This window comes from Xenopus tropicalis, chromosome 9 (assembly GCF_000004195.4).
Source record: "Xenopus tropicalis strain Nigerian chromosome 9, UCB_Xtro_10.0, whole genome shotgun sequence".
Classification (NCBI taxonomy): Eukaryota; Metazoa; Chordata; class Amphibia; order Anura; family Pipidae; genus Xenopus; species Xenopus tropicalis.
In genome coordinates, this window is record NC_030685.2 from 70,360,002 (window position 1) to 70,384,660 (window position 24,659).

At 40.8% G+C, this 24,659-nt stretch overlaps 2 protein-coding genes across 2 annotated transcripts in view; one reads left to right on the top strand and one right to left on the bottom strand.

The window, feature by feature from the left end:
* scn2a (sodium channel, voltage gated, type II alpha subunit) overlaps positions 1-24,659 on the bottom strand; it is a 161,118-nt gene that overhangs the window by 97,078 nt on the left and 39,381 nt on the right. The window lies entirely within an intron of this gene.
* LOC116407830 lies at positions 14,845-19,780 on the top strand. Its single transcript, XM_031893876.1, has 4 exons — positions 14,845-14,936; positions 16,397-16,466; positions 17,404-17,477; positions 19,202-19,780. Exons 1-4 carry the CDS (start codon positions 14,895-14,897, stop codon positions 19,778-19,780), a joined length of 765 nt encoding a protein of 254 aa, XP_031749736.1. The 5' UTR covers positions 14,845-14,894.

The following is a 24,659-nucleotide window of genomic DNA, read 5'->3' on the forward strand; positions in this document are numbered from 1 at the left end:
TTGTTGCAGCAGGTCAGCTTTCTTAAATGTTAGAAGTGGACTTATTTATCTTAAAATACAACTACTTTTTTGTATGAAATTAGAAATGTAAAAATGATTGACCTGATGAACTTATTTATTCTTTGCTTTACTTGTAGGACAGAATTGATGACATATTAGGGGTTGTAGACAATATGCAGGCCCTGATATTGGAAGTGAAGGAGAAAGTAACACCAAAGGACGAACTCACTGATGAGAGCTACGAAACTGCTATGGGGAGCTCCTCAAGCAGTGAAAACACTGCAGAAGAGCTACCTAAAAGCAGCGAGGGCTCTGATATCAGTGAGGGAGAAGAAGAGGAACGATCAAGGAGCAGTGAGAGAAGCGAGGAAGGAAGAATGGAGACCAGTGAAGGTGCAGAGGAGAAAAACACTGCAAAGCGAGTCAGCTTTGCAGAAAACCTCTGCACTTTATATGAGATCCCACAAAGGAAGAACAAAAAAGAAGGCAAATTTCTAAGATTCTTTAGAAGAATCTTTAGAAAGAAATCTAAGAAAGGTGGGAAGAAAGCAAACACAGAAAACTGTGATGAAAGTGGACAACGCACAGATGACATGGTAAAAGGGTCCACAACCAAAAGAGATGTGCACTTTGATGCAAATCTCTGTACTGATGGGACCCGGCAGTGGAAGAGCACAATGCTTGACCATGATGAAGATCTGCTGCAAAATGATTAATCATAGGAAGCAATGAGAAAATGAAAAAAAACCCCAAAAAACAAAATTTTAAAAAAAATTAAAAAAAAACAAAACCAAAAAAAATTTAAAAAAACCAAAAACAGAAAAAAATTAAAAAAGAGAAAATACAAAAAAAGCAAAAAAAACAAAAAAGCAAAAAAAAATTCAAAAACCAAAGCACAGAAAAAGTGGGGAGCTGGAGGACGGAGCGGAAGAGCGGCAGGACAGAGCGGCAGAGCGGCAGAGCGGCAGGACGTAGCGGGGAGCAGGAGAACGGAGTGGGGAAGCAGGAGGACACAGTGAGGAGCAGGAGTATGGAGCGGGGAACGGCAGGAAGGAGCGGGGAGCGGAAGGATGGAACAGAGAGTGGCAGGATGGAGTGGGGGAGTGGGAGGACACAGTGAGGAGCAGGAGTATGGAGCAGAGAGCGGCAGGACGAAGCGGGAAGTGGGAGGACACAGCTGGGAACAGAAGTATGGAGCAGGCTCCATAGTTTGAGGACGCAGTATGGAGCAGGAGCGGGCCATAGTTTGAGGACGCAGTAGGGAGCTGGAGGGGGCCGTAGTTTGAGGACGCAGTGGGGAGAGGGGGAGCGGGGCCGTAGTTTGAGGACGCAGCGGGGAGAGGGGGGCAGGCTGTAGCTTGAAGACACAGTGGGGAGTGGGGGGGGGCGGGGTCGTATTTTGAGGACTGGCCCCCGAACAGTCTGAGGGACCATGAACTGGCCCCCTGTTTAAAAAGTTTGAGGAACCCTGCCCTAGATGCATGTAAAAGTCCAGCTTCAAGATAATTGTAGGGCGGAGTAGATGAAATATCAGGGGTCATAACCAATATACAGGCCCTGATAATGGAAATGGAGGGAAAAGATCAGGTGAGGAAGGCTATAGAATACCAAAAGAAGAACTCACTGAAGAGAGTTACAAAACTGCTATGGAAAATACTCCATGCAGTGAAAAATTGCAGACGAGCAATCCCAAAGCAGCGAGGTCTCTGAAAATAGTGAGGGAAAGGAACAGAAAGGAATTGAAAGCAGTGGGACAAGTGAGGAAGAAACAATGGAGAGCAGTGAAGATGCAGAGGATAAAAAGAAAGTGAAGCCAGTAAGCTTCGCAGAAAACCTCTGCACCTTTTATGAGATCCCACAATGGAAGAAGAAAAAAGAGAGCAAATTTATAAGATTCTTTAGAACAGGTATCCTCAAACTATGGCCCCGCGAGCAAGATCCCGCCCCCCAAGGTGATTTACCCGGCCCCCGCTGCGTCCTCACCCCTGGCTACTACCTGGAGATTGAGGATTTTTTACTGTGAGAGCTGTGAAGTTGTGGGATTCCCTCCCCGAATCAGTCGTGCTGGCTGATACATTATATAACTTTAAAAAGGGGCTGGATGGATTCTTAGCAAGTGAGGGAATACAGGGGTAGGGGAGATAGCTCTCAGTACAAGTGAGGGAATACAGGGGTATGGGAGATAGCTCTCAGTACAAGTGAGGGAATACAGGGTTATGGGAGATAGCTCTCAGTACAAGTTGATCCAGGGACTGGTCCGACTGCCATCTTGGAGTCAGGAAGGAATTTTTTCCCCTCTGCGGCAAATTAGAGAGGCTTCAGATGGGGTTTTTTGCCTTCCTCTGGATCAACTAGCAGTTAGGCAGGTTATATATAGGCATTATGGTTGAACGTGATAGACGTGTGTCTTTCTTCAACCCAACTTACAATGTTACTATGTACTATGTTACCTGTCTGCCTCACTGTGGGGACATGACGCGGGGACGACGCGGGGACGCAGCAGGGAGTGGGGAGAAGTATAACTACGACAGAAGGATAAGCAAGTTACATTTACAAGATCTCTGCACCTACAATGAGATCCCTCAATGGAAAAAAAAGCTGTGGTGGAAAATTATGAGATTCTTCAAAAAATAAGGATGCACATTTATTTCTTCATTTTATATTAAAAAGAATTCAAAATCTAAAAAAAATTGTTTAACTTAATACTTAACGGGCTCTCTATTTTTGTCTGCAAAGTTTAGTGACAATAGGATTATTAGTTTAAGAACAGCAGCAGTTTAAATTGAAACCAATAAAAGTTAATAGGTAAATTGTGATTGGTGGGTGTGCCCACTTTTTCTTACCTTGAGGTGATGTCACCCAAACAGTGGGCACCCTGGCATAAACAGTGTGAGAATGACAGCATTTTAAATTTAACCAATAAAATCCAATAGATGAAATCTGATTGGCTGTTAGTGGCCCAACCCACTTTTCCTATTTTTGAACTGAGGTGACCGTGACCAACTCTGCAAAGTTTGGGGCTTAAAAATTGTGGGACTGACAGGATTTTACACTTCACCATTGAAAGTAAATGTGTGAAATGTGATTGGCTGTTAGTGGCTCCGCCTACTTTTTCTAACTTTGAATGGGAAATGCCCAGTGACTTTAACAACAGTGAGTTTAACAACCCTGGAATTAATACTTAAATAATGGCATCAGTTTAAATATAAACCAATGAAATTTAATGGGTGGAAATGCATTGGCTGCTGGTGGTTCCGTCCACTTTTTCTAACCCTGAATACATGGTCAGCCAGTGACTGACTGTGCAAATTTTGGGAACCCTGACATAAATAGTGTGAGAAAGGCAGCATTTTAAATTTAAAAAAAAAAAAATCAATAGGTGAAGTCTGATTGGTTGTTGGTGACTCCACCCACTTTTTCTAACTCTGAACCGCAGTTACCCGGTGACTAGCTCTGCAAAGTTTGGGCACCTTAGTATTAATATTTAAAGAATGGCAGCAGTTTAAATTTAAATGATTGAAGTCTATAGGTGAAATCTGATTAGCTGTTCTTGGCCCCACCCACTTTTCTAAACTTGGAACATAGTCACCCAGAGAAAAACTGTGCAAAGTTTGGGGACCCTGACATTAAACATGTGAGAATGGCAGCAGTTAAAATTTTCCCACTGAAAACAATGAAAGAAATGTGATTGGCTTTTGGGAGCCCCTCCCACTTTTTCTAAGTACATAGTCACCCAGTGACTGACTGTGCAAAGTTTGGAAAATCTGGCATCAAACCAATAAAAATCAATAGGTGAAATTTGATTGGCTGTTGGTGGCTCCGCCCACTTTTCAAAACTTAGACTGCAGTCCCCTAGTGACCAAGTGTAAAACGTTTGGGGACCCCGGTGTTATTACTGTGAGAATGGCAGCAGGTTGAATTTCCGCCAAATCATTAGGTAAAATCTGATTGGCGGTTCACAGCTCCGCCTACTTTTGGGCATCCAATAATCATCCTATTTTCATTCAGGCTGAGCCCATGACTATGTAAGTAAGTTTGGGGGGTGTAGCTTCAAAGCAGCAGTTTCAATTTCCCCATTAAAGTCAAAGATTAAAATTTGATTGGCTGTTGTTGGCCCCTCCCATTTTGGGCCATCCAACAAATGTTGCTGTTTCATTCGGGGTGACTCCATGACTATGTTATTCAAGTTTGGGGGGTGTAGCTTCAAAGCTGTAAGAGTGGCAGCAGTTTGAAAATCTTCCCTGTCAAAGTCAATGGGAAAATTGGAGCGGCGCCACAAAAAGACGGGGGGCCGGATCGCTTAGAAAAGCACAAGCAACCTGCTCCGCTATAGGGCGAAGAAGTGTGGAGAGTTTGGGTGTTGTACCCCTAAAACTGTAGGAGGAGTAGCGTTTAGAAAATGGGGGGCGCTAAGAAGAAGAAGAAGCGGAAGAATAAGCTGAAGTGGAAGAACAGTAGGTTGGGATTTTCAACCCAACATAATTAAACTGTTTAAATATATAAATAATATTGTCCTTGCATGAGCTTTATCATTTTGCCATAGAATATTTGCCCAGTGCTTTTACATTACCCATTACCTATTACCCTCCATGTTCCCCTATGAGGGGGCGGCCATATTGGTGCAGCAGGAGGCCGTTAGCATTAGAAGCTGTAACTGACAGGCTGAGAAGGGACAGTCAGGTTGGCAAAACAGTCAGGTTTAGGGACTTCCAGTAACAATTACTTACAAAATCAGCCCTATCAGTGAGAAACCATCAACATGACCTATAGGGAAAGAAATAACCTCTCCTCCTATGAATCTTCCCTTTGCTAATACATACAATACCCACATTAACCCTGTGGATCCCAGAGCACAGCAGAGAAGTGCACACTTGCTCTCAGGTAAGTTGATTAACAACAACAAGACCATATTATCTTCTCTATGAGGAAGGATGGGTTATCTTTGGCCGTGCTGTACAACAAGTGTTTGGATAGTGGAAGGCTGCAGGATTTAAATGGTATATACAATATGGCCAATAGTATTCCATTAGTTGCCTGTCTGAAGTCTCCTTCCCAGACCAAGAGTATTCATATGAAGCTGGTTTTCTCTTTGTTGCTATAGCGGCTTTACTTTTCCCAGGAGGCTTTCCTTTAGATGTTGGAAAGTTGTTGGTGGGATCTACTCCCAATTATACATAAGATGTTGGGCACTGATGTCGGGGATCAGGCCTGACTTGCAGTCAGTGTTCCAATTCATCAAACAGATGTACAGTTGGGTTGGGGTCAGGGCTCTGTGTAGGCCAGTCAGGTTCTGCATGGACTTCCCTGTGTCCCTGTTTATGGGCACTTTTGTGCTGAAACAGAAAAGAGCCTTTCCCAAGCTGCCTTACCGACATATCTTACCGAGATATTAACATACACAGTAAAAAGAGGTAAATCAGGGGTAAATTTAATGTTATATTTTTTATCCTTATGGTATGGAGATCTAATTTACAGAAAAAACCCAGGTCCCAAACATTCTCAATAACAAGTCCCATCCCTGTATTTTTGAAAATATTCATTGGAATGCAAAAATCCCAAATAGTAATTCAATCATAGTACATTGCTCTGTTACACAAAGCGAGTGTTCCTTGCAGTCACTTTCACTAGAGTGGGGCTCTGGGATATATTCTTGGCATCTGATGCCCATGAAACCCTTTCCAGGAGGTACAAAGATTCGGATTATTTAGCAGTTTCAGGCAGATTACATTGCCCTCCAAACATGCCTGCAGTTGTTCCTCCAATTATTTTAGCCGGCACCATTTCTGTATGTAGACGAGTTTCTGATGGCACTAAAACACAATGGTGCGCCAATCAGATGCAACAAAAGAGGGTTTCTAACAGTGAAGTACCAATTAGAATTAGATACAGATACACTTATATTTACAATATAGCAGGGGTTACAGCTAGGGATGCACCGAATTGGTTCAGGATTCGCCCAAGATTCTGCCTTTTTCAGCAGGATTTAGACGAATCCATATTCCTGGCCGAACCGAATCCTTAACATCACGTGACTTTTTGTCACATAATTAACATATTAATTTGTCACCGCGCTCGCTTCCGTATCCTAATCTACATATGTAAATTAGGATTTGGATTCGGTTAAGTATTTGGCCAAATCCTTTACCAAAAAATAGTGGATTTGGTGCATTTCTAACAGCAAGTGCAGTGTGCATCGTGCAATTTTAGACATAATACCTGTATTTTTTTTACCCACAATACAATGTTTTTTCATAATTTGAATGTCATAGCAGTTGCCAATTGCATATAAAGCTGTGCTTGCAGTTTCAAAGTGAAAATATGCACGGGAAAATTTCCACGTTGGGTTGCCGCCACTTCCTGTACTTGCTGTCAGAGTGACGCATGTGGCTAATTCCTTAGGCACATGTTTGCTGCATTTATTGACGCAGCCCAAACGCCCCCCAATCTTTGCGCCCTAGGCAACTGCCTCTTCTGCCTGCCCCTAGTTCCGGCCCTGCCCCTGAGCTGTGAAAAACAAGAATGTGCCAGTGCATTATACACCTCTATAGGGTTCATTCACTAAAGTGCGATAAACGGTATTGCATGCTTTTTTGCGTTAAAATTTACGCGTTAAGTCACATATCAGGTGCGTTAAATAGCGTGCAACCAAATGCGCTAATTTTAACGCATTGCGTTAATTAGCGCGCAGAAATAACACTAACGCATGATTCACAAACACTTAGATGCGCTAAATATCGCATTAGTCTGAGCGAAAATTAACACCTACTTGGAGCAGGCGGTAATTATAGAAAAGTTCAGTTAATGAGCTTTTGGCAACACAATATGGACTTTGCAGTGGGATTTATTCAAGTCTGTGTTGGCCCTAGAGTGATGCAGCCGCCAGTTTGCAGGGAAATGGGCATTTTCAGAAAAGTAGTTTTACGAGCGTAATGGTATGTATGGCTAATATGGCGTGCGCATGACAAGCAGTGCGCTGCGTAAATTAGCACGTGTCGCGTCAAATACCGCATGAAAATAGTCTTTGCAACTTAAATAACGCAAACAGTATCACGTCTAAATTAACGCAAGTATCCTTTTAGTGAATCGTGCGTTAAGACGCAAAAAATAAGACGCGATAAAATTTTTAACGCATGCTATAAATAGCGCTTGTTTTATTGCACTTTAGTGAATCAACCCTTATGCCTTATAAGCCAGGGAGCCAGTGTCACTTGGCACACTGCATTGCAGGATAGGAACCAATCAGCAGCTAGGCTGACTTGATAGGGAACTGAATTCTGTCTTTGCTTGTGTGAGCGCAGGGCTGTGATTGGCTATCCCCCCTACTGTACTTCTGACAGGGACCATTATTAGATGCCCACCCCTTATTTGAATTAATAGGATTTTTCTCACAACTGACTGCGGCCAATTTAGCAGCCCTGAAACTGCACTTGCATTTGTAAATGCCCCCTATTAAGTAACAATGTGTGGAAAGTTTGCCCCATCCATTAATCATAACAAACAATAAACAGTTAAATGTAATTTCCAATTTGTTGTTATCAGGACCAGGTGAACTGTATTACTGTATAAACACCATTTTTTGATACTGTTGTGCTACTTTACTTTGCAGAGTGCCATTGAGTTGAATTGGTTATAAGATAAGGGTAATGGCAGACAGGGTGCTTTTTCACCCATGCAACTTAATTGTGAATTTAATTAATTTATTAATTCATTAATTTAATCATCTTCTCTGCTGCCATGAATGCCACATTACCCAAATGTGCCGAGTCCCATTATTAGGCTACAAGGTGCATTCCCTTGTATTGATAGCTTCTGCTGTGCAACTCTGAACTGTACAACCGTTTATCTGAATTGAAAGCCTTAAAACTAATCTTAACCCTTTTGAGAAATCCTAGCAATAAAATCATTTGGAAAACCCCCTTTCAGTAATCACAAGAGTCCTACTGATGTTAACCCACGATACCCCATAACTACATGTTTCCCACTGAGAAGAGTAATTGGTACAGCCCAGAACTGCTCAGCCGATCCAGTGGTGTCTATAACCCTAACACTGGGAACATCTGCCCTTTGCAGTAACCCATGTCATCCTAATAAGGGATTTGGTTTTAATGATTAATGATTACAGTAGACTGATCAAAGAAAATTGCTGATTGGTTGCCAAGATGTACTGCCCGGGGCAAATTTGCCAAGAGCTAGTAAGTGAGCCACAAGAGAACTTGTCAGCTTTTTGAATCAATGTTACACTGCTGTGCTGGGTAATATTACAACACATTAGGGGTGGTTCACAAAAGTGCGATAAGCGTTATCTCATGGTTTTCTGCATTAAAATTGATGCGAAAAAAACACGCGATTCGCAAAAGTATTATCGCATGTGGTAAGTCACATATCACGTGCGTTAAATAGCGCGCAACCTCATGTGTTAATTTTACCGCATTGCGTTAATTCTCGCATAGTAGTAATACTAACGCATGATTCACAAACACTTAGACGCGCTAAATATCGCATTACTCTATGCGAAAATTAACACCTACTTCATGAGCTTTTGGCAACACAATATGGACTTTGCAGTGGGATTTATTCAAGTCTGTGTTGGCCCCAGAGTGATACAGCCTCCAGTTTGCAGGGAAATGGTTATTTTCAAAAAAAGTAGTTTTACGAACGTAATGCCGTGTATGGCTAATATGGTGTGCACGTGATAAGTAGCGCACATGCGTTAATTAGCGTGCGTTGCGTCAAATACCGCACAAAAATAGTCTCCGCGACTTAAATAACGCACACAGCATCGCGTCTAAATTAATGCAAATATCCTTTTAGTGAATCGTACGTTAAGATGTGAAAAATAAGACGCGATAAAATTTTAAACGCATGCTATAAATAGTGAATCAACCCTACTGTGTCAGATTATATTGCTGCGCGTTGCAGCCCCCCCGAACACGCATGCATGAACTTGCGAACACCCCCACCAGGAAGCCGCAAGTGGGCATGCGCATACATTTACAGTCCCATAGGGAGTTGTGGGGGAGAGGGCCCCATTGCTCCGTATGGGAGCAACATTTGAAAATATCGTTGGGTGGCCTGCTGCTACTACATTTTTGCCGCCCTAGGCTGGGGCCTTTGTGGCCTCTCCACCAATCCAGGCCTGGCTGGGCTATCAAACAGTTGCTACCGTTTATTTGGCTTGTTCTGCTTTGATTATTTTTGACAGGTAAGCTTCTTGGCTCCCTAATATACAAAAGCTCAATAGAAAATGACCCTTATTTTTATCTTAACTATTTCTTCTTATTCTATCAAGTTGTGAATTGTTCCTGCTTACCATAATAACTTTATTCTGCATCAAGAGTGTAGAGTATTGTTCTATTAATGATTCACTCATAAAAAGCAAAAAGATATTTTGAGGTACCATTGGGGTCCATGTTGTCTAGTAAAAACAAGTCCAGCTGTTAAATGAAAATATGTTGCTGCTGCAGTTTTATAATTGTGTTGCTATAAGGAACAGGGAATGATTATATGGGATCAAAGCTAGTATACTGTAGTTGATTTCAAAAGCAATATCACACACTTTTGGTTGTACAATAAGGAAACCCCCTCACAGGGAGTGTCTGCCATTCACATCTGTCCCTGCGCCAGTGGAGCTTACAGTCTAAGGTCCCTATGACTATCACACACACTATTCATTTAGAATCAAATTCAGGCCCCAGTGCTGCACGGCACAAAGTGCATAAAGTGAAAAATGGCGTAATAAAGGATATTTGAAATTTGCTTTAAACAATTCAAGCCATTGCATGGCTCCAGAAAGTACTGGAAATTTAACTGTGCATTAACCAAGCACAAAAAACTTTAATAAGAGTAGAACTGATATATCCAGGCCCCAAAGCCCACTCCCAATTTCCTTGATAAAAGCTAACATTTCTCATCATTCTGTGTAGAGTTGAAAGCGCACTGAAACCAGTTTGGGTTTAACTGTGGGTAAGAACTTGTAAAATGGGCGAAGCTAGGATTCTTTCTCTCAATCATTATCCCATTTTTAGTGATGGGCAAAATGTTTTGCGGCGCATCCAAAAATTGTCGCCCGTGTCAAAAGAACAGTCGCACGACAAAAGAATAGCCGTGCGAAAAAAGAATAATCACGGGCGACAATTTTTTTTGTCGCAACATTTTCGCCGTTTTGGGAATCTTTTGAAAGATTTGCGAATTTTTCGGCAGACCGAAACGGGACAGATTCGCTCATCACTACCCATTATCCTTCCGTAAAAGGTAAAAGTTACCCAAATGTAAAAATGTGCACAGATTTGCATCATAATGTCTTCTACAGTTTTTTCTTACAGATTGTTAAACTAAAGGCATGGCCTTCACATGTATGACCTATACCTTACACATTGTGGCCCCTATCTTGGCTTTACTTATCGCCACTTCCTGCAGCTAAAACTCAGTAGTGTGAATGCTCATCCTCAGCCTGTGGCCCCGGCACTCAGTAAGCATAGTGTAGTGGCACAGCTTGCACCTGGGGGGGGGGGAATCTCAGTATAATAAAACAATGAAAACACAGCACTTTTCTAGGATGGGATGTGCTTTTGTGGGTTATGAAGCATTATATAAATAGCTCTTTGGTGCTTTGTGATGTGAATTCTGTCCTTCACCTTGCTTTAAAGGCCTTGTGATTTTACCTATATATTATAATATTCTTACATATTTTACAACAGGGGGTACATTATTCCCTTTGTATTATATAAACCGACACTCATCATCAGGGCCGCCATCAGAAAATATGGGGCTCCAAACAAGTTATTTATATGGGCCCCCCATTAACACAAGTGCTCAGTACTACAATTCTGCCCATGCCTCTTGTGTCCATGTGTGCAATATAAACAGCTGATGTTACAATAAGTGGTTCATATAAAGAGTTCCATTGATTAATGTGTTAATAAGTCAGTTCATTGGGGGTCAGTGGAGTTTGCCCTAAGTTTAACCCCTTCCCACCTACCTGCCCCTGCTCTGTGCTGTCATTGCTTGATATGTAAGTTATGTGAGTTTTTGCACAAGGTTACGTAAACTATGTAAATTTAGGGGCCCAAAAACTAGTCAGTATTAGTTCACAAAAATAGTAAAAAAAATGTGCTAATAGGTCAGTCTTTGAATTGGGGAGGAGACAGTGGAGTTTATAAGCAAGATAAATACATTTATTTGAAAGTTTTTGCACAAGTTATGTAAATTGCGTAAGGGCCCAATGATGTTGCTGTGGGGCCCAAAAATGCTCCATTATTTCCCTGCTGAAAAGATAATGTAGGAAATGCCGATATAATTCAGTAAACAGATCCCAATATAAATTGCTGATGTTATTCTATAATAACCAGTCCATATAAATATGTACATCTGACAGGTTATACAGAGAGTAATTAGGCAACACTACATTAATTGGCATTTCACTGTAATTGTTGGAATGTTTTGAACTCCGTTCTTTATTCCGGAACTTGAAGTTTACAATAATTTGTTGGTTTCGTTTCAGTACAAACAAAAATCTAAGCCTTACAATAAAAATAGAACTATTAGCACTATAAATATTGTGGATTTGACTGTCACTAGTTATTTTCAAATTTTAAAGATAAAATATGAAACAGTTTTACAATTACAATTCTTTTTTTTTCAAGACCTTTGACGGTTGTGATTCTTTGCCTACAATTCAGTAGCACTTAGTACATTCCCTTCTAAACCACTAGAAATGGACAGGGTACCTTTTTTATATATTTTTTTTATATTTGTCATACAGAAATATTGCTGTATTATCTCTAGATGTCAGCATGGTACAATATTATGGTTATGGTTATGTAGGAGAGCATTTTGTCTGCAGGGTTAGAGAGGGGGATCTGCTCCCTTCCGCATCCCCGTGTATCTGCACTAAAAAGTACAGCTTCTGCTTGATTGCAGGTACATGGAGGGGAGGGGAGGTCCAGCCAAAAATGCCTGCTTTTGTGTTTTAAAGGAGAAGGAAAGGCTAATAAAGAGTTAATTTCAAGCTGTAGGCATACCTTCAGTTGTCTCAATAGTTCCCTTAAGTCTCCCCATATTCCTCCCATTCAAATTATCAGAAAACAAACGAGAAGAAAAAATGCTGAGCTGTGTAAAGAAAGTTCCCATAATGCCTTGTTCCTGCACCGAGACCCAGACCGGGTGTACATGCTCAGTTTATAAGACTATGAAGAAGATTCCTGCTGATTGGCTCAGATCCATATCTGCCACCCCCCAGTGATTTAGTCTTTCCTACTCCTTCAAGCTGGAATTTTGGGAAATATTTTTCAAGTATAAAACATGGCAAATTGCGTAAGTAAATGACCCTTGCAAGGCTCCCAGTATTATGATTTTATTTATGATTTTGATATCCCTGCAATCTGTGTGCTACAATAGCATAGCGTTACCTGTCTAAGTAACTAAACTATGCATGAAAATGTGCTTAACACAAAAGGTAAATAGCCACGGTTAGACAGAACTGTTAGGAAAACTTGACATAATAAAGGCATGGAGAGAATAGATTAAAGGATACACTATATACACTTCTCATCATACCATAGTCCAGGGGAGTATAAAACTGACACAATATGTGCATTTATACAATGAGTTGAATTGGCAAGTGGCTAAACGTGAGCAGTAACGCCACAGCTATTATCCCACCTATCTCCCTTACTCAGTCACATGCAATTATCTCCATTTTTCATATCCCCACAACTGAATTCCTTTCATACTGAAAGTGCTGGTAACAATAACTCCGGGGGACTTACTTACTAATATAGGTATCAAACCAATCAACAATAGATTTTGAATCATCTAAAGGTAGGCATACACGGTCCAACAATTAACAGACTCTAACTGATTGGCCCACAGCCCAACCAAACGGATACCATATGATGGGCCATACTTATGCATGGGCACCTTTCTATTGTTCCAATAAGTGGGGCCAACATATGGAACAGGAGGAAGTGAAGAGCCAATACTGATCATTCCACTGCTGGAAAGTTCATGTAGAAGATGCTCATATCATTGAGTAAATAGTATAAATAATAATAATGTTACTCTATAATAAGCAGTTCATTTAAATAGTTCCATTGCTAATTAACAGCCAGTTCATTGGGTCAGCGGAGTTTTCCCTAAGTTTAACCTACCCACCTCCCTGCCTCTGTCACTTGTGTACATTTAGGGGGCCAATAACTAGTCAGTAGTAGTTCATATATATAGTAAAAATGATTAATTTGCTAATAAGTCAGTTCATTTGGGGCTCAGTGGAGCTTGCCTAAGTTAGACCCTACCCCCCTACCTGCCCCTGTCATGCTGGTCTGTACTCTCATTGCTTGATAAGTAACTTAAGTACATTTCTTTCAACCTTTGCAAGTTTCTGCATAATTTACGTGTATTGTCTAGAAGTAAGTCTAGGGGCCCAATAATCTTGCTGTGGGGCCCAATAACCAGTCCTTCAACTGCTGGAAAGTTCATGAAGTTAATAGCTTATATAATTCAGTAAATAGATCCAAATATAAACTGCCATACTCTGTAACAAGCAGTTCAGATAAACAGTTAATGTGATATTTAGTCAGTCATTTGATTGGGGGGAATGTGGAATTTACCTTAAGGCTGATGTCAGACGTGGTGTATTCTCGGCAAGCCAAAAAACGCTTGCAGAGAATACGCCCCGCTTCTGTAAATGCGTCCGACCTCTGCCTGCACCCGAATGAATGAGATACGCTCAGGTGCAGGCACATTTAGGCGAAATACGCATAAAAACATCAGACTTTACATTCTCTCACGTTTTTATGTGTATTTCGGCTACATGTGCCTGCACCTGAGCGCATCTCATTCATTCGGGTGCAGGCACAGGTAGGACGCATTTCCAGTAGCGGGGCGTATTCAAAGCAAGCGTTTTCGGCTTGCAGAGAATACGCCACGTCTGACATCAGCCTAAGTTGTTTAATTCATTGATGGTCAGTGGAGTTTGCCCCTGCCTGCCCCTGTTAAGCTTCTCAGCATTGCCACTGCTTGCTACGCACGTTATGTAAGCTCCTATTTATTAAGTTACTTTAAGTTTCTAGGCAACTTGTGTAAGTTTTAGTGTAACTTTATAGGGAACTTGTGCAATTTTCATTAGTTAAATGATACAATTGGGCCCAAATTCATATGTAGATCTCACCAGGCCCAGCACAACTGCCCCCCTCCCCCCCCAGATGGCAGCACTGATACTGGATGTTGTATTTGGATATTTGTGCATCAGCGATCACTATAAAACTCACTCCTGACCCAGTAACGGATTCTTTATTATTTTTTGTGCACGGGTCAAAGTTTACACTTCATGTGTATTTAATATTTAAAGGTTAGTTATTGGCATTTGATATTGATTGGATATTATATTAAAGTCAGAGGGTGGAAGCGAGGTATTTAGTTGCTAGAAAACAAGTTTTAACTAAGTATTTAATAACAAGTATTAAACAAGTATTTAATTTCTGGGGAACTATTAAGTATAGTTTTTATGTGTAATCTAAAGGAGCTTTTTAAACAAAGTCATTTTAAAAATGATTCTTCGCTATGCCCCTCTCAGCAATCTGTCTCAACATGGAGACATTACACTTTGTTTTCATGACAGTTCCCATTTAACTGCCATTTAGAGCATTGAAACTCTCTGTAGGTATGTGTGCAATAGGTTTCCATAGTAACGACATTCTAAGGCTGAGTGTATTCCACAATGTAAACACCAGAGCCATTATGACATCATCACAGTGTGATGATGTCACAATGGTCACTGTTTAGCTGTAGAACACACACACTCAGGCACAGCCACATTTGGTTTTGTCAAGTCAGAGTGCGAAGGCGAGCTAGTCACTTTCTGAAAAAATCCCAGGATATCACAGTTTTTTAAGAAAATGGTTTCCAGACTCTTTTCTTGCCTGCCATGCAGGAAAATGGTAAGGATATTAAAATATTTAATTTATGGGGAACTTTCATCAAAATAAACATTTAATATAACATAAATCTCATGGAAAGAGACTTTCTAAACAAAATCATTTAAAAAGTTATTGTCACAATCCGCTCTCAGCAATCTGTCTCTACATGTAGGATTCCATGAGATGAAGCTTATATGACATTTTTAACTGAAATGGAGAATGTCAGAGCTATCTGTATGCAGATTCTAAAATCAAATTCTCTAATATAAACTCTAGGGAATACTAACAAGCCAATCTGTCCCATTTTGCTTCAGCAAAAAAATCATGAAACTGCTGAAAAATATGTGAAATGCATTGAAGTTAATTGGCGGGTTTTATTAATTTTTTTCCCACTCCTAAACTCTAATCAAGCTTATTAGAAGCATCTGTAGTATTAGCTTATTAGAAGCATCTGTAGTATTAGCTTATTAGAAGCATCTGTAGTATTAGTTTATTAGAAGCATCTGTAGTATTAGCTTATTAGAAGCATCTGTAGTATTAGCTTATTAGAAGCATCTGTAGTATTAGCTTATTAGAAGCATCTGTAGTATTAGCTTATTAGAAGCATCTGTAGTATTAGTTTATTAGAAGTACCTGTAGTATTAGTTTATTAGAAGCATCTGTAGTATTAGCTTATTAGAAGCATCTGTAGTATTAGCTTATTAGAAGTATCTGTAGTATTAGTTTATTAGAAGCATCTGTAGTATTAGCTTATTAGAAGTACCTGTAGTATTAGTTTATTAGAAGCATCTGTAGTATTAGCTTATTAGAAGCATCTGTAGTATTAGCTTATTAGAAGCATCTGTAGTATTAGCTTATTAGAAGTATCTGTAGTATTAGTTTATTAGAAGCATCTGTAGTATTAGCTTATTAGATGTATCTGTAGTATTAGCTTATTAGAAGTACCTGTAGTATTAGTTTATTAGAAGCATCTGTAGTATTAGCTTATTAGAAGCATCTGTAGTATTAGCTTATTAGAAGCATCTGTAGTATTAGCTTATTAGAAGCATCTGTAGTATTAGCTTATTAGAAGTATCTGTAGTATTAGCTTATTAGAAGTACCTGTAGTATTAGCTTATTAGAAGTATCTGTAGTATTAGCTTATTAGAAGTATCTGTAGTATTAGCTTATTAGAAGCATCTGTAGTATTAGCTTATTAGAAGTATCTGTAGTATTAGCTTATTAGAAGTATCTGTAGTATTAGCTTATTAGAAGCATCTGTAGTATTAGCTTATTAGAAGTATCTGTAGTATTAGCTTATTAGAAGTATGTGTATGCAGATGCTAAATCAAAATAATGAATCAGCTAATGTAACAGTTAAAGAAACTCAGATGCGCCCCAGTAGTTAATCTGGCTGCATTTCAATTTAAAGTGAATTAGTTTGAAGTGAAATGTCTACATTTAACCTGAATTCACTAATTATATAAATATTTATATTTCAGCAGAAAAAGGTGGATGATTTTGAGATTGTCATTCGAGAATTCAGAATCGAAATGGATCGAGAATTGAAAGGTAATAATCAAATTCTTTTGATATACCCTTAATAGATATTTCATAAGCTAACTCCTATGTACCTACACACACACAGTTTGGAACTCTATAACCATTCAATAATGTACTATGGATTATCCTCTAAGGACAGTATAGGGGACAATTAGGGATATAGAAAAAGAAATATTTTGCTTGTTTTTATGGCAATTTAGCCACTGGAAGGCACTGTTTGTTAAATGACTAAGAACAAGATTAAAAACAAGTAAGAAAAAATCAGCATGGCAGCTTCCAGTTATTAGGGATGTAGCGAACCTAAAAAAAAAAGTTTGTGAACGCGTTCGCGAACTTACGCCAAAAAGCGTGAATATTCGCGAACTTTGTGAACCCCATAGACTTCAATGGGAAGGCGAACTTTAAAACCTAGAAAAGTCATTTCTGGGCAGAAAACTGATTTTAAATTTGTTTAAAGGGTGCCACGACCTGGATAGGGGCATGCAGGAGGAGGATCAAGGGCAAAAATTTCTCTAAAAAATACTTTGTTGAAAAAGCGTTGCGTAAAAACGGGCAGACCTAGCGGTTTTTGCTATTTCGCGCTATTGGACCATGGAAACGGGATTTGCTTACACCAGTACTAGGCTGAAAAACGCCATGTGTGGTTGTGCGGCGTTTTTTTTGGCTTAGAAAAAACGCAGCGGAAAAAACCGCGGCGAACCCAAATTGCGAACATACGCGGAAAGTTCGCGAACTTGCGCGTTTGCGAACACCCGATGTTCGCGCAAATTAGTTCGCCGGCGAACAGTTTGCTACATCTCTACCAGTTATATATATATAAAGCTAAGTAGGAAAATAAGAATATCTGTATAAAAGAACGTAACAGCTTTTCAATTTAATCACAAGGTTTGATTTATCGTTTATGTAAAGCAGAACATATCTCACAAATATTTTTCTTTTTATCCAGAAATAGAAGGAATCTACAATGAGCAGCTAGAGGAGCTCCGGGAAGCCTGGATCGACTCGCTGACTCATTTAGAGGTATGCAAATAATAAATATACTCTATGTTCCACTAAAGAATTCTATATATATAAATATTTATATATTCAAATGCAGCTTCCTTTGTTTACCGGGTCTTCACCATGTTGGTTACGTATGTGAATATCTAGAGGGAAGCGCATGAAACACTAAGGGGCACATTTACAAATCCACAAATCCGAATCCCGAATGGGAAAAAATTGGAATGGAAACGAAAATTTTGCGACTTTTTCATCGCTGTTGTGTGTTTTTCGAAGTTTGCGCGATTTTTTCGTCTGCGTCACGACTTAATCGTATTTTGCGCGACTTTTTCATCGCCGTTGTGATTTTTTTCGTATTGAGCAATTGTAAACGGCGGAAAAACCAATCCGATTTTTTCGCAACGGCGACGAAAAAGTCGCAGAAAATATCCGATTAAGTCGTAACGGCGACAAAAAAATCGCGGGACATATACGAAACAGTCGCGACAGCGACGAAAAAGTCGCAAAAATACCGATCATTGCGAAAAAAACGCATTCATACGCTTTCGGCCCGTTCGGCCATTAGTAAATCTGCCCCTAATCGTGCAATACTATAAACTCTAAAGGTTACAATAAGTTATATGGGAAGCCAATTAATAATGTTCTGCACGCAAGTTGTAGTTAAACAAGAGAAATCATTTTCACCCCAGTGGTTCCAATCCCCAGTTAGGTGGGTACTCACAGGATCATAAGCAGAAATTGAATACTATCCTTAGGGGGAGATTTACTAATCCACGAATCCGAAACCTCGAATGGCAAAAATTCGGATTAGAAACGAAAATGTTGCCGTCTTTTCGTTGCGACTTTTTCGTATTTGTCGCGACTTTTTCGTCACCGCCGCAACTTTATTGTATTTTGCGCGACTATTTCATCACTGTCGCAATTTTTTTGTATTGACCGATTGTAAACGGCGGAAAAACCAATCCGATTTATTCGCGACGGTGACGAAAAAGTCAAGACGGCGACGAAAAAGTTGTGGAACATACGAAAAAGTCGCCTCCCATTAAGACAATCCTTTAGTTGGTTCCCAATGAGTCCAGATGACCTCACTGCGCGCTCAGTTCCTTGTGCGTCGGTTCTCGCTTATGAGCTTTATTGTGCCTGTGCGTTTCAAAGAGCAGAGCACATCTTGAGGGCGCATTGTGCTGGTACGATGGTATGTGTCCCCCATCCCATGTAACTGTGGCTTCTCGTATAACTTAAAGCACTACCCATAGGGAATATGGTTTCCTTGTTGTTACCTTTAGTACTTTCAGTATTGCACTATTAGTTTTTCATATACTTCCTTCTAGATATTCCTTTTCACATAAAGAATGCTTACATTGTAAATTGACAAATTATTGGTCATCTATGACAAACAGCAATGTTTAGGGGTTACAACTAACGTGATAACTAGAATCCGGCTGCAGAGCAATAATTTGTACCTGCATCTAAGTTACATTTTAATTACCAGCCCACAATGCCCAGCCTTCTGCCCCTCACCCCAATGCACCACCTCCCAACACTTGTGCAGAGCCTCACCCTGTATTTACTGTATAAAACAAAGGCCAGTTATTCCCAAATTCTGAATTGTTGCAGCAGGTCAGCTTTCTTAAATGTTAGAAGTGGACTTATTTATCTTAAAATACAACTACTTTTTTGTATGAAATTAGAAATGTAAAAATGATTGACCTGATGAACTTATTTATTCTTTACTTTACTTGTAGGACAGAATTGATGACATATTAGGGGTTGTAGACAATATGCAGGCCCTGATATTGGAAGTGAAGGAGAAAGTAACACCAAAGGACGAACTCACTGATGAGAGCTACGAAACTGCTATGGGGAGCTCCTCAAGCAGTGAAAACACTGCAGAAGAGCTACCTAAAAGCAGCGAGGGCTCTGATATCAGTGAGGGAGAAGAAGAGGAACGATCAAGGAGCAGTGAGAGAAGCGAGGAAGGAAGAATGGAGACCAGTGAAGGTGCAGAGGAGAAAAACACTGCAAAGCGAGTCAGCTTTGCAGAAAACCTCTGCACTTTATATGAGATCCCACAAAGGAAGAACAAAAAAGAAGGCAAATTTCTAAGATTCTTTAGAAGAATCTTTAGAAAGAAATCTAAGAAAGGTGGGAAGAAAGCAAACACAGAAAACTGTGATGAAAGTGGACAACGCACAGATGACATGGTAAAAGGGTCCACAACCAAAAGAGATGTGCACTTTGATGCAAATCTCTGTACTGATGGGACCCGGCAGTGGAAGAGCACAATGCTTGACCATGATGAAGATCTGCTGCAAAATGATTAATCATAGGAAGCAATGAGAAAATGAAAAAAAACCCCAAAAAACTAAATTTAAAAAAAAATTTAAAAAAAACAAAACCAAAAAAAATTTAAAAAAACCAAAAACAGAAAAAAATTAAAAAAGAGAAAATACAAAAAAAGCAAAAAAAGCAAAAAAAAATTCAAAAACCAAAGCACAGAAAAAGTGGGGAGCGGGAGGACGGAGCGGAAGAGCGGCAGGACAGAGCGGCAGAGCGGCAGGACGGAGCGGGGAGCAGGAGAACGGAGTGGGGGAGCAGGAGGACACAGTGAGGAGCAGGAGTATGGAGCGGGGAACGGCAGGAAGGAGCGGGGAGCGGAAGGATGGAACAGAGAGTGGCAGGATGGAGTGGGGGAGTGGGAGGACACAGTGAGGAGCAGGAGTATGGAGCAGAGAGCGGCAGGACGAAGCGGGAAGTGGGAGGACACAGCTGGGAACAGAAGTATGGAGCAGGCTCCATAGTTTGAGGACGCAGTAGGGAGCAGGAGCGGGCCATAGTTTGAGGACGCAGTAGGGAGCTGGAGGGGGCCGTAGTTTGAGGACGCAGCGGGGAGAGGGGGAGCGGGGCCGTAGTTTGAGGACGCAGCGGGGAGAGGGGGGCAGGCTGTAGCTTGAAGACACAGTGGGGAGTGGGGGGGCGGGGTCGTAGTTTGAGGACTGGCCCCCGAACAGTCTGAGGGACCATTAACTGGCCCCCTGTTTAAAAAGTTTGAGGAACCCTGCCCTAGATGCATGTAAAAGTCCAGCTTCAAGATAATTGTAGGGCGGAGTAGATGAAATATCAGGGGTCATAACCAATATACAGGCCCTGATAATGGAAATGGAGGGAAAAGATCAGGTGAGGAAGGCTATAGAATACAAAAAGAAGAACTCACTGAAGAGAGTTACAAAACTGCTATGGAAAATACTCCATGCAGTGAAAAATTGCAGACGAGCAATCCCAAAGCAGCGAGGTCTCTGAAAATAGTGAGGGAAAGGAACAGAAAGGAATTGAAAGCAGTGGGACAAGTGAGGAAGAAACAATGGAGAGCAGTGAAGATGCAGAGGATAAAAAGAAAGTGAAGCCAGTAAGCTTCGCAGAAAACCTCTGCACCTTTTATGAGATCCCACAATGGAAGAAGAAAAAAGAGAGCAAATTTATAAGATTCTTTAGAACAGGTATCCTCAAACTATGGCCCCGCGAGCAAGATCCCGCCCCCCAAGGTGATTTACCCGGCCCCCGCTGCATCCTCACCCCTGGCTACTACCTGGAGATTGAGGATTTTTTACTGTGAGAGCTGTGAAGTTGTGGGATTCCCTCCCCGAATCAGTCGTGCTGGCTGATACATTATATAACTTTAAAAAGGGGCTGGATGGATTCTTAGCAAGTGAGGGAATACAGGGGTAGGGGAGATAGCTCTCAGTACAAGTGAGGGAATACAGGGGTATGGGAGATAGCTCTCAGTACAAGTGAGGGAATACAGGGTTATGGGAGATAGCTCTCAGTACAAGTGAGGGAATACAGGGTTATGGGAGATAGCTCTCAGTACAAGTTGATCCAGGGACTGGTCCGACTGCCATCTTGGAGTCAGGAAGGAATTTTTTCCCCTCTGCGGCAAATTAGAGAGGCTTCAGATGGGGTTTTTTGCCTTCCTCTGGATCAACTAGCAGTTAGGCAGGTTATATATAGGCATTATGGTTGAACGTGATAGACGTGTGTCTTTCTTCAACCCAACTTACAATGTTACTATGTACTATGTTACCTGTCTGCCTCACTGTGGGGACATGACGCGGGGACGCAGCAGGGAGTGGGGAGAAGTATAACTACGACAGAAGGAGAAGCAAGTTACATTTACAAGATCTCTGCACCTACAATGAGATCCCTCAATGGAAAAAAAAGCTGTGGTGGAAAATTATGAGATTCTTCAAAAAATAAGGATGCACATTTATTTCTTCATTTTATATTAAAAAGAATTCAAAATCTAAAAAAAATTGTTTAACTTAATACTTAACGGGCTCTCTATTTTTGTCTGCAAAGTTTAGTGACAATAAGATTATTAGTTTAAGAACAGCAGCAGTTTAAATTGAAACCAATAAAAGTTAATAGGTAAATTGTGATTGGTGGGTGTGCCCACTTTTTCTTACCTTGAGGTGATGTCACCCAAACAGTGGGCACCCTGGCATAAACAGTGTGAGAATGACAGCATTTTAAATTTAACCAATAAAATCCAATAGATGAAATCTGATTGGCTGTTAGTGGCCCAACCCACTTTTCCTATTTTTGAACTGAGGTGACCGTGACCAACTCTGCAAAGTTTGGGGCTTAAAAATTGTGGGACTGACAGGATTTTACACTTCACCATTGAAAGTAAATGTGTGAAATGTGATTGGCTGTTAGTGGCTCCGCCTACTTTTTCTAACTTTGAATGGGAAATGCCCAGTGACTTTAACAACACTGAGTTTAACAACCCTGGAATTAATACTTAAATAATGGCATCAGTTTAAATATAAACCAATGAAATTTAATGGGTGGAAATGCATTGGCTGCTGGTGGTTCCGTCCACTTTTTCTAACCCTGAATACATGGTCAGCCAGTGACTGACTGTGCAAATTTTGGGAACCCTGACATAAATAGTGTGAGAAAGGCAGCATTTTAAATTAAAAAAAAAAAAAATCAATAGGTGAAGTCTGATTGGCTGTTGGTGACTCCACCCACTTTTTCTAACTCTGAACCGCAGTTACCTGGTGACTAGCTCTGCAAAGTTTGGGCACCTTAGTATTAATATTTAAAGAATGGCAGCAGTTTAAATTTAAATGATTGAAGTCTATAGGTGAAATCTGATTAGCTGTTCTTGGCCCCACCCACTTTTCTAAACTTGGAACATAGTCACCCAGAGAAAAACTGTGCAAAGTTTGGTGACCCTGACATTAAACATGTGAGAATGGCAGCAGTTAAAATTTTCCCACTGAAAACAATGAAAGAAATGTGATTGGCTTTTGGGAGCCCCTCCCACTTTTTCTAAGTACATAGTCACCCAGTGACTGACTGTGCAAAGTTTGGAAAATCTGGCATCAAACCAATAAAAATCAATAGGTGAAATTTGATTGGCTGTTGGTGGCTCCGCCCACTTTTCAAAACTTAGACTGCAGTCCCCTAGTGACCAAGTGTAAAAAGTTTGGGGACCCCGGTGTTATTACTGTGAGAATGGCAGCAGGTTGAATTTCCGCCAAATCATTAGGTAAAATCTGATTGGCGGTTCACAGCTCCGCCTACTTTTGGGCATCCAATAATCATCCTATTTTCATTCAGGCTGAGCCCATGACTATGTAAGTAAGTTTGGGGGGTGTAGCTTCAAAGCTGTAAGATTGGCAGCAGTTTCAATTTCCCCATTAAAGTCAAAGATTAAAATTTGATTGGCTGTTGTTGGCCTCCCATTTTGGGCCATCCAACAAATGTTGCTGTTTCATTCGGGGTGACCCCATGACTATGTTATTCAAGTTTGGGGGGTGTAGCTTCAAAGCTGTAAGAGTGGCAGCAGTTTGAAAATCTTCCCTGTCAAAGTCAATGGGAAAATTGGAGCGGCGCCACAAAAAGACGGGGGGCCGGATCGCTTAGAAAAGCACAAGCAACCTGCTCCGCTATAGGGCGAAGAAGTGTGGAGAGTTTGGGTGTTGTACCCCTAAAACTGTAGGAGGAGTAGCGTTTAGAAAATGGGGGGCGCTAAGAAGAAGAAGAAGAAGCGGAAGAATAAGCTGAAGTGGAAGAACAGTAGGTTGGGATTTTCAACCCAACATAATTAAACTGTTTAAATATATAAATAATATTGTCCTTGCATGAGCTTTATCATTTTGCCATAGAATACTTGCCCAGTGCTTTTACATTACCCATTACCTATTACCCTCCATGTTCCCCTATGAGGGGGCGGCCATATTTGTCCAGCAGGAGGCCGTTAGCATTAGAAGCTGTAACTGACAGGCTGAGAAGGGACAGTCAGGTTGGCAAAACAGTCAGGTTTAGGGACTTCCAGTAACAATTACTTACAAAATCAGCCCTATCAGTGAGAAACCATCAACATGACCTATAGGGAACTTGAGGCCTTGCCAGTACATTGTTAGGGAAAGAAATAACCTCTCCTCCTATGAATCTTCCCTTTGCTAATACATACAATACCCTCATTAACCCTGTGGATCCCAGAGCACAGCAGAGAAGTGCACACTTGCTCTCAGGTAAGTTGATTAACAACAACAAGACCATATTATCTTCTCTATAAGGAAGGATGGGTTATCTTTGGCCATGCTGTACAACTGTGCTTCTGCTCTGAAGTGTTTGGATAGGGGAAGGCTGCAGGATTTAAATGGTATATACAATATGGCCAATAGTATTCCATTAGTTGCCTGTCTGAAGTCTCCTTCCCAGACCAAGAGTATTCATATGAAGCTGGTTTTCTCTTTGTTGCTATAGCGGCTTTACTTTTCCCAGGAGGCTTTCCCTTAGATGTTGGAAAGTTGTTGGTGGGATCTACTTCCAATTATACATAAGATGTTGGGCACTGATGTCGGGGATCAGGCCTGACTTGCAGTCAGTGTTCCAATTCATCCCACAGATGTACAGTTGGGTTGGGGTCAGGGCTCTGTGTAGGCCAGTCAGGTTCTGCATGGACTTCCCTGTGTCCCTGTTTATGGGCACTTTTGTGCTGAAACAGAAAAGAGCCTTTCCCAAGCTGCCTTACCGACACATCTTACCGAGATATTAACATACACAGTAAAAAGGGGTAAATCAGGGGTAAATTTAATGTTATATTTTTTATCCTTATGGTATGGAGATCTAATTTACAGAAAAAAACCCAGGTCCCCAACATTCTCAATAACAAGTCCCATCCCTGTA

What these genes read in the sequence shown, in the direction of transcription:
- LOC116407830 (XM_031893876.1), top strand. Translation starts at nt 14,895, where the DNA reads ATGGTTTCCAGACTCTTTTCTTGCCTGCCATGCAGGAAAATG. An exon ending in GCCTGCCATGCAGGAAAATG is followed by an intron (nt 14,937 to 16,396) that starts GTAAGGATATTA and finishes TTTATATTTCAG; the next exon opens with CAGAAAAAGGTGGATGATTT. An exon ending in ACTCGCTGACTCATTTAGAG is followed by an intron (nt 17,478 to 19,201) that starts GTATGCAAATAA and finishes CTTTACTTGTAG; the next exon opens with GACAGAATTGATGACATATT.